Source organism: Montipora capricornis, chromosome 1 (assembly GCF_036669925.1).
Source record: "Montipora capricornis isolate CH-2021 chromosome 1, ASM3666992v2, whole genome shotgun sequence".
NCBI lineage: Eukaryota > Metazoa > Cnidaria > Anthozoa > Scleractinia > Acroporidae > Montipora > Montipora capricornis.
The window spans coordinates 17,490,834-17,501,790 of NC_090883.1; the positions used below are offsets into that span (position 1 = coordinate 17,490,834).

The following is a 10,957-nucleotide window of genomic DNA, read 5'->3' on the forward strand; positions in this document are numbered from 1 at the left end:
TCCGATACCAATTTTACGATTGTCTAATGTAGGAAACCGTGTTCAATAATTTTGAAAGAGGGCGAGCTATATTTTACGCGTGCGTTGCAAATTGACTTCAATCCGATCTTACGGTTTTAAAATTTTTTATCGTGCGGTCAATTGAAATTTTCATGTCATGTGTGGTACTGTTTGAAAGCGTTAGCTGTCTTATTTATGAATGTCATAGAATTAAGTCACCATAGTTTAAGTCCGCTAAGAAAATCGAGAACGCGTTGACCAAGTCAGGAATATGTTACTTGGTGACTGTAGTCCGCGATATTTCATTGTGTACAAAATTCTGTCGCCTATAAAAGTCGTTACTTTCAAGATACAAGATGCAAATATATATAATTCAAATCGCTTAACTGTGTTGTTTACAGTGACACCAATTTCAACACTGTCCAATGAACGAAACCGAGTTTAATCATTTTGAAAGATGCAGGTATATTTTACATGCGTGCTTTGCAAATTTACTTCCATGCGATACCACTTGTTCATACATGTTTATCGCACTGTCTGTTCAAGTTTTCCTTTCATGTCTGATATCTGTCCAATTTATGAATATCTAAGAATTAAGTCGTCAGATTTTAATCCCGCGAAGAAAATCAAGAACGCGTTAAACAAGTCAGCGATATATTACTTGTTGACTGTAGTCTGCGAATTGCCAATGTTTACAAAATTCTGTCCCTTATAAAACTCGATCCTTTCAAGATACAGGTTTCAAACATCTATAACTGAAATCGCTTACTTGTCTAGTTTTCAATGATACCACATTCAAGGTTGTGCCATATACGAAAGCGTGTGAAATCTTTTTTTTAAGGAGACAGCTATATTTAACATACGTGCTTTGCAAATTCACTTGAATCCGATAACACGGGTTCAAAAATTTTTATCGGACACTTGATTCAAGTTTTCCTTTCATGTTTGGTACTGTTGTTGAGCTCTATCTGTCTACTTTATCACCATATAAGAATTAAGTCATCATATTTTAATCCCGCAAAGGAAACCGAGAATGCGTTTATTAAAGTCAGAGAGATCGTACTTATCGACTATAGTCTTCCATTTGCCATTCTGTACAAAATCCTGTCGTTTACATAACTCGTTCCTTCCAAGATACAGGTTTCAAAACATAAGTCATTGTAATAGCTTAACTCTGTAGTCAACAAGTCACGTTCGTCCACAAAATGTATATACGCGTTTGTCTCACTATCCTCCGCCATTTTTGTTTGATGGTAAATCGCGAACGACACGATCATTGCGTGGGAATTCGCTCAGCTGTCAACATTGGTAAAAATGAGGACATGTGATTGGCTATCAGTTAACCCTCGTGGGAATACCGGATCTCGCAGGAGATCTAAAAATAACTTAACAGGGATTACGATGGGAATAGGGCCAGTATGAGGGATTACTTCTCTTACCTTCATAATCTCTTGTCACAATGCAGTTCCCAGGGCTTTCTCCAACAACTAGGCGGAAAACTGCCCTGAGAGAGGTTAGCATTTGTCTAAATAGCCTGACGATACGGCTTTTTCGCTACCGTTGAGATTCTCAGAGTATGGTTAGCACTAACTCTTACTTAAAACCTATAGTTAGCGCTAACTGAAAAACTCGCACCATAACACAGTTAAGTTCCCAGAATCCCTTTGAACCCTGTTAGTCTGTTCAGCCAAAAGATACAAGAGGGACCAGGAAATGTAATACGGACTGGGGATTGAGCTAGAGAACGAATTCACTATGGGCGAAAGGATGGTGACGCGAGGAAAAGTATTTTCGCTCGTCACTCACGCTTACAGCGACTTGTAACGGAATGATTCAACACGTATTGAGAAAAGAACAAAGTGAAGATTAACGGTAAGTCCTATTGTTGCACATCAGTCTTCCTTGGGTGGGTCTAAAGTGCAGGGCACTTTTCAAAGGTCACTCGTTACAAAACCTTTACTTTTGCTAATTTTAGGCCTCATTAAGCTTAAAAACGATGTCTAGGTCTAGGGTTAGCCAATTTGAAGGTTTTGGTTTGCTTTAGTTTACGTAAAACAATGCCGGGTAATGAGTGACCTGTGAAAAAGTGACCTGTACTTTAGCCCCGCCTGTTTTCAATCAGGGATACGAAAGTTATAATCAAGCGCAAGCCAACAGTCATCCCATGAGTGACCTACAATAGCTCTTTTCTGCGTGCGTTATCTCTGAAAATAAAGGGTGGTCCACGGGAGTAGTCCATCAACCTCGTCCCCAGGGCGCTATTCCACTAATGGACGTACAACACGTCGATGTTTTGAAATTCACCTTTTATCAACTCCTTTATCATCTAAATTTTCGAGTTTAACTCCGCACCGACGCGACACCACAGTTTGAAACTAACTCCTTCAATCGTTCTTGTACATTTTTTTTTTATTTATATGCTATAAAAACCGCAGTATATAAGTAGTAGTAGTAGTAGTAGTAGTAGTAGTAGTAGTACTTTATTTATCCACATTTCACGGATGAGTAAGACTCGTTTTAACGTGAACGTGCCAGATTAACATAAATACTGTACATATCAAGATGGGTAATGATTATAATAAAATATTATTATATAGATAATGATGAAATACCAGGATTTCTCCTTTTACTAAAAAATCATATCTTCACTGCGCACAGTGAACATATCATTTTTATCTTTCACATGTGAGGATATAGGTGTCGTCATGGTAACGAACACGATTAGCCAAGAAAACACGAGCTTCCTCTTCATTGTACGATACTTTTGTGCTTTAATATAATTCTTCTCTACGACATTAACATTTTACATAACATGCGTGTTTTAGCGGTTGGTGACCACTTTTTCATCATTTCGAAAATGAGAAAAACAAGTGGTTTTAAATCTAGACATTTCATCAATATCTATATAATAAACAGAACATTACATGGCCGCTTGGGGATACGAATTTTATCTTCTCATGCTGAAAGTATCTCTCACTCGTTCGCTCCGCTCACTCGTCAGAGATACTCTCAGCACTCTTCGTATCCCCGCGCGGCCATGTAATATCCTCTATGTAAATTATATAGTAATGATTATAATAAATTAAACAATCTAAATATACAATATATAAGTAAGAATTACACAATGATATAAGAACCATAATAAAAGAATAAGAAATAAATGAGAATCTGACAATCAATAGCACTAAAAGTAAATCTAGTTACAGACAATATCATAATTGTATATTTGAGAATATGATATTTCATCAATATCATATTTGTTCGTGGTCACTTTGTCAATAAGTATTTGCTCAAAGGGAGGTTGGAAAGCCATTATGCAGTAGGAGTTCTCAATTTTCATGCAAATAGACGAGAAAAATTCAAAGTAAGTAAACTGAAGAGGTAATAATAATTCAAAGAACTGTTTTACATGTAAGCCACATGGACATCGTCTGAGCAGCTGTCACGCGAAAATGTCACGCAATCGTAGCTATAAAACGAAAGAAGAAACGTAGCTCTCTAGAAGTCTGGACCACTTCAAACTTTTGCAAGATCCACCGAAACTTGCATCATCAGCCGTTCATAATAATTTTTAATCAATCTAGTGATATTGGCAAACTCCACGCAAACGAAAAGTTGGGTTGATCATGCGTGCACGTGTTTTCTACTTAAGAGAATAATGCTGAAGAAATTGGCACGTTCGTCATGTCTTCAAAGAACGTTGTCACCATTGGCAGCCTAATTCAGAAATGTCTCAAGAAGGCTTACTTTTTACCACAAAAGCCATCGTCCTATTCCAAGGGCTACAGGTTCTTAAACGATAAGAAATTCCGCGTGTTCGACTGTCCGCCGTCTTCGCTGGATTTTGATCGCTGTTTGTACCCTTTTCGTCATCTTCCAGCCGCTGGGAACGAAGTACCCATAATAATGGAATGTCAGCCACAAGATTACATACAACAACACTGGAAACAGTGGCTTCCCGCTTTCCCTCCGATTGTAATGAAACCTCTGGACGAAGCTCTTCGCGACGAAGTTCCAGTCGTAACAACAGCTGCCATGCAGTGTATCCCAAACTATAAACATAGCATTCACCCAGATCTTCTTTACAAGGTACAGCTCAAGAGTTCCATTGTCGATGTTGGAGTACCGTTTCCGAGACACATGGAATTAAACTCTCTTTATTATCCTTGCGCGGTGAAAGCTGATTTGAGCACCGGGGGACGTGGAAGTTGGTTGGTCAATAACGCAAGCGAGATGTCCGCCCTTTTGCATCATGTAAGAGACGTGTGTCACTGGACGGATGGCATTGTCTGTCAAGAATATATCTCAGGGGTAAAAGAAGTTCCCAGTTTCCAATTTTACTTGCACAAGTCGGGGGAAATGTTTTGGCTAGGTACAACAACTGGTGGATTCAATGGATTTTCTTGGACTTCTGGAGTGGTGGATTGGGATAGGCAAGAGGAGTATGAACATCTTGTATATGAGGAATTTACCTTGCCTCTCAAGAAGTATCTTCAAAGTAGAGGTTACTTTGGTTTGGTCACATTTGAGGTCTTAATTAATGACAATGGAAAGTATCTGGTTGATGTAAACCCGAGAATCGGAGGTGACACAACACATTTACTGCTGGCACGCCACATGGCTCTAGACAATAACTTAAATCATTCTGCCATATTCTGCAAGAATAAGCATGAAAATATGACAGCTAAATCTTTGGTTGATTTGGCAAACAGTAGCAATGACAAAGATAAAGGAAGAGTTGTTGTGCTTTCCGTCATAGATGCCATTAATGGCTGCGAATCATACGTGTCTATTTTTGGCAAGACGACGGAAGAGGTAAAACACCTTTTTCACCAGCTAAAGGTGGTGAGTAAAATATTATAACTATAAGCTTTGTCTACCGAGTGCTGGTCACTCATTGTTTGAGAGAGCTCCTTCCTTCCATCCCCACAACCTCAGTCACCTAAGCTTGGTTTGCATCTACGTGATGAGACGGCCATGTTGATGTACAAAATGACCCACAAGTTTTGCAGAGTAATAAAGTCAAATTCCCAAAAGACATTTTACCACATTGTTCCGTACACCAACATGGCCGTGTGATGTCAAATCTTTGCAAACCATCAATTTTGTATGGTCAAGTAAAGTTCGTATGATAAACAACAATAGTTCATCTGAGCCACTAAAGTCTTGAGAGTGCAGTGCAGGGACCTATCTGGACATCCCTTGTCGAACAGAGAAAACTATTAGTGACAATTTTCGATGTTATAGTTGATAATAGGCAACGAAGAGTGCATGTGGCAATGATAGCACATGATACATGGTGATGAAAGGGAGGGAAGAGTGACAAATATTAGCAGCAATCATTGGTCCTTTTTGCCAATCAAGTCTCTCCCTCAATTAAAAGATTATTCTTAACTGTCAGTTTGCTCCAAGTGAAGTAGTATTCTTCATTTTGGACACTGAAAGTTTGATAGGGATCATGGGAAATATATATATATATATATATATATTTTTTTTTTAAAGTCAAACCACAATGTCTGGACTGGCAGGACTCAAACCTGGTAATGTTTGATTAATAACCCATTTACTTAACCAGTAGATTGCCACATCACTAACTGTGAGGATGTCATTTTTTGTAAATGTCAATAATTTTTTTCTTTCCAATACCGCTGTAAACGTGTGTTAACACCCGCTAAGAACCATTACATGTACACAGTGAAGAATGTCAGTTACCAAACTTCGAGAGAAAGCAAATCATTTTAAAATCAAGCCTTAGACTTAATCATTCATTATTCAGCAATGATTTTATATATATACCATATTTACCTGTGTATGAGTCGATCCCATGTATAAGTCTACCCCCCATTTTTGATGGCAAAAAAAGCAATTTCTTAATTTCATTGTTAAATGTTCATGGGATACTAATCTTGTATTCTTCGATTTCTGGAACTGTGGATACACAAAAAAATCAGGGCCTCAATTGCTTAATAGTTTTGTGGTTCAGCAGTTGTTGTATATGTGGGCATTTTGCCCTTGAGTTTCAAAAAAGTTCTCAGAAAATTGAACATGTAAACCTCAAACTAACCTGTTTCGTTGTTCAAGGATAAAGGGCTTTAGAGGATAAGCACAATATCACAGAGGCAGGAGTCAATCTTTGAAAATAACGTCAAAAATGATGGGAAATGTGCAAGGTTTAATTGGTCCTTGACTTGTAACTTCTCACAAAGACAAACAAAACAAAACTCATTTAACCAAAGAATACGAAGTTTGCAAAAGCATTTAAATCAGCCAGGTTTGTATAAAGAATAAAAAACAATCATTACCAACCAGCATTTTCAGGGAACACGAGTGACGATGCTTGCACGCAAACGAGAGGTATTTTGCCAGGCTACCAAGCCGTTGAACGATCATGTCCTATTTGAACTTGGCTCTAAATCTTTGACCGGTGTATAAGTTGAAGGCGATTTTTGGAGCTTCTTTTGAGGCCATAAAAGGTCGACTTATACACGGATAAATAATTATGGTACTAATTAGTTTTGGTAAATAATCGGCACACTTACCAGTTAGTTGATCTTTTGATTAGTGGTCAAGTGGATTACAGTTTCTTCAAAGTGGGTGCCCTGGGTTGAAATCCTGTCCAGGGACTACTTTTACTTTTTTCTTGCTACCCCGGTATCTGCTACCACTAGTCCAGGAACAGAGTAATCTAAGAGGAGGATAATACTTCATTTGGAGCAAACTGACAATGAAGGATAATCCTTAATTTGAGGAATAGATTGTGTTGTTTGAGGATGACATTAATGTCCAGAAATGCACTTATTAATAAGTAGGTGCTCGCTGATTTTGATTGATATTGCAGTGTCCTCTTGCTCTCTCCTCTCAAACTTCAACATCGATCCTGTCCAGGAATACAGGCAATTAACAATTATTGGATGAGGTTGAGCATGATAGTGATAATTATCAAGGCCAAAGTTTGTGTTATCTGCCAAACCTGACGGCTGAGGCCTGACTGCGGCCTTGATAATTATTGCTATCATGCGAAAACCTAATCCAAATGGTTTTATTATGCATATTCCTGAGCAGCACTTGTAAAGACAAGAGAACTGACTCATCCATTTCTTTGGATGAGCGGCAAATGAACGACTGTTGCTACGGTTGGCAGTCTTCTTTCCTCTTTTCTGCTGGTTAGTGTGTTAGGTGACGCCACTTCTGTATCCATAAATCTATTGTCTGTAGGTATGATGTAAGAGAAACAGAGAAAGCAAGTATTAGCTGCATGCATAGAGCCAATCAAACTCGAGCTGATGACACCAATGTGTAATAACAATTGTTATTAACGATACAAAGTGCCCTCAATTAACTCATTGACACCTGAACTACCCTAGACCACCTCATTGACGAGTAAGAATCAAATGGCATTAGACAGAGTAAAAATCTGTTAAGTTCCACTCCTAGGAGTCAATGAGTTAACTCTGCAACTCAAGTAAACACTAATACTGTAATAGCTGTATTTACCCCCAACCTAACAAAAATGCTAACCTTTAAACTCATAAAGCACCAGGAAACAAGATGTGAGAGCTTTATAGGTCCTAATTTTGCTCTGAATAATATTCATGCAAAAAGTTTCAGCCTGCTTGGATTTATCTCGGAGTAAAAACCTGTGAAACTTTTTCTTTGTTTTGTTAGGTCGTGTTAGGGTTAGGTTATTGTTTGATGTTTTTTTGCTCTTTTGTTTTTCTTTGTGTTATGTCATCCATGAGTTTCACAGGTTTTTACACCAAGGATTAGCAGCACCTGCTTTGATTGAGAATGTGTCAATTAATCCCAAACAGTTCAGAAATATGAAATAAATTGATTGAAAGTCATGAAAGTGTGACAAAACAATAGGAGAAAGTTTCAAGGAGAATTTGTTTTGTTTTGGCCTGTAAGTTTCCACTAGCGGTAGCATGTCAATCAAGGTTCTCATTTTTCAACCAATAACGCTAATGTACATGTAGGCGGGACTAGTAAGCCAAGACACAGAATAAACATGATAAGAGGAAAACAATCACATGATTTATCTTGTGCATTTTGGAAAAATCAGTGCTCATAAAGTTTTCTCAGACTACAAATTGCACTTACTCTACAGCCTCATTCAATGTGGTTAGACTTTGAAAAAGTTATTCATGCTGATTTATCCCAAATTGCAATCAAAACCATGTGATTACCTATACAAACACTTAAGACTGATCTTTTTCTCAAGTGGTGCCCAGGATTTCATGTCCATATTTTCTTTTGGTAATGTTTCCCATATTCACAATAGGCACCCTGATTGATTTGCACAAGTTGTCATGCGAGTTAGCCTTGTGCTGTTGTGGTAGGGTCAGGAATCAGCTTTTTGAAATATTTATCCTTGGCTAGCATTAGCAAAATATTTGAGCAATGTATAAGGAAAAGGGTTAAAAAAGGTTAATTGGCCTTAAAAAATTTAGTCTTTTTGACATGCCTTTGTTGGTGTAGCATCTTTATTCAAATGTGTTGTCTGACATTTTTTTTTAACAAAATATCAAATTTATGCAATGGCTCTGTTATGAAATTGATAAAAGAAATCACCTGCATGGTTTGTAATTTTGCTGTTACCTTAGATAAACATTGCATTTTGTTCATTAAGATTGATGTTACATATGCATTGAAATGAGGACAGTCCTTGAAGCTTGGTTGGAGGGGAGGGGGGTGGGGGGAAGTCTTAAAAAGCCAAAATTTATGATTACAGAATTTACATATAGCTTAACAGTGATTCTCAGAGGGTCTGGGAAAGTAAAATCTTTACCATTAAACTATCTGAGGTGCAGATTATGAATGAAATTAAGAACTGATCTTTCAACTGAACAAAATTGAAAACAGTTGAAGACATTTTTGTAACAGATGAATGAATTTATTATTAATAGTTAATTCACAGTGTTTCAGTTGATTGAAATCCTCTCACAATAGACCTTAAGCCCATCAAATGGATTGCACAGGTCGTGGGTTTGAACCATAATTATTTCATTCACTTCTAATAATTGTCTAGGTAATTGTGAGGAGCATTCCTTCATTTCAGAGAACCCTTGTTACATAATGTTATCAAGTATAGGGCATTTTACTTCAATATTATTTAAATGATGTTGTGTTATTGCTAAAAATGCTAATTCCATTTTTACTGTTAATTAATGTTAAATGAATATTTAAAATTAACTTAAATTTATATGGACAACTATTTTCTTCTCCAAACTAATAAAATCCAAGAACTGCAAAATATCGATGTGTTTATCATCCATCTTCACTGCAGGTGATCGCAGTTTCACAAACAGTTTTTCACCCCGAAAAATTCTTGGGCCCTGGGACCCGTTTCTCGAAAGATCTGAAACTTTTCGGGCGTATTTCAGAGACCACTTATCGTTCTTTGAACCGAGGAGATTTTGAGGTACGAAACTTTGCAATCATGTTGTTTATTCGGGTCTTCTAAGGGAATCTTTGCTGACGTCATTGTTGACATCTTGATTTTATTTTGAAATATTTAGAGACTTCAGAGCACTCAACACCATTTTGCCAGCTTCCTTTGTCCTACTGGCATTCTGTCCCACTAGGCTTGTCTGACAAGACAAAACAAGTCCCAAATAACCACCCAGTTGGAGGTCTTGACAAAAAAAAAAAGCCGCATTGTGATGACCAATGACTTATTCTGTTCGATATGTGTACTGAAAGAGGGTCCAAAATAGTCTTTTTCAATCTCGCATCCCGCGGCTATTTTTTATGCCATCCCGCCGCAATGAGTATTTTCATCTCGATCCCACCTGGTTGAAACCACTTTGCTCCAGCTCAACGCCATACTTCAACTGATCGACAGTTTTTATAGCTTCTACATTATCAATAATGTACTCTCATTAAGAAGTAATTTAATGACTTGACTTGCTCAAAAGTTCAGTGAGACCGAAAAACGCCTCATACAGACAGCAAACACAACAATCTTTATTGAGAGGATTAAATTGTGTGAAGATTATGTGCTTGCATTTCTATTTACTGTCAATGTTGAAAATATACACCCAAGTCAGCTCAGGTGAGGAACAATGCACCGCAATGAAGCCATTTCTTTGCTGTGCCTTACCCAGCGCAACCAGAAACCCATAAGGGTTGAAACGTGTAACGCGCGTTCACAGCTTCCGAATATTCAGTGTTAAGTACCATATTTGGAAACCCCTCGCTCCAGTTAATTTCGCGCGAGAACATTGGTGGTATTGCGTCACGGTGTTCTTGCGAAGTGATTGGTTGAATGTTTCTCTCTTGTTGTTCCAAATATGGTACTTAGCAAATTGAATATTCAGAAGCTCGTTTCCCAGCACACGTTTCAACTCTTATGGGTTTCTGGGGCAACTGAACGCAACTGTCAGCAACGACAGGTGCTGGCCAGTTTCGAGAAAAAGCTGATCTTCTGCTCCTGGCTCTACTTTAGAAAACGTATCGACTGTCAAAACGAACAGATCGGCCAAATCGGGATGTCGCGCCCTGAGAAAATCTATCATGTTTCGAGTAATTTGCAGAGTAAATTGCTTTCTTTTTCTATAAGATCTTCACCCGCATAACTTTCTTCATCACTACTGGAGTCGAATTGAGACACTTCGTCTACAAAAGTATTCTTCTCAGGTTCGACCTGGTGTGGCATTTCTGTGTTTGTGGCATTTGAAGTCGACTGAAAACTGACTTTTTCTCCAACCTGAACTTAATTCCTTTTGATACAGGTAATCTGGGAGTGTTCCAGCCCTTGCCATGGTGATTTCCTGGCGCACACTTCTCTGTCGCATAAACCCTGCGCACTTGCCCCGTTCCGCATCTTTCAAATGTCGTCTCTGGTGTCTTTGATCGCTGGAGGTAGTGGTATTGAAGGTATATCAGAAAGGCCCAATGATCTCTTGGGGACTGGGTACCATGACCCACAGCTTGTGTAATAATAACCAGACCATGA

At 38.2% G+C, this 10,957-nt stretch overlaps 1 protein-coding gene across 1 annotated transcript; it reads left to right on the forward strand.

Moving 5' to 3' along the window:
• The first annotated feature begins 3,102 nt into the window (after positions 1–3,102).
• On the forward strand, positions 3,103–8,628 carry LOC138016500 (uncharacterized). Its single transcript, XM_068863690.1, has one exon. It carries the CDS (start codon positions 3,685–3,687, stop codon positions 4,861–4,863), a length of 1,179 nt encoding a protein of 392 aa, XP_068719791.1. The 5' UTR covers positions 3,103–3,684; the 3' UTR covers positions 4,864–8,628.
• Positions 8,629–10,957: the final 2,329 nt, after the last annotated feature.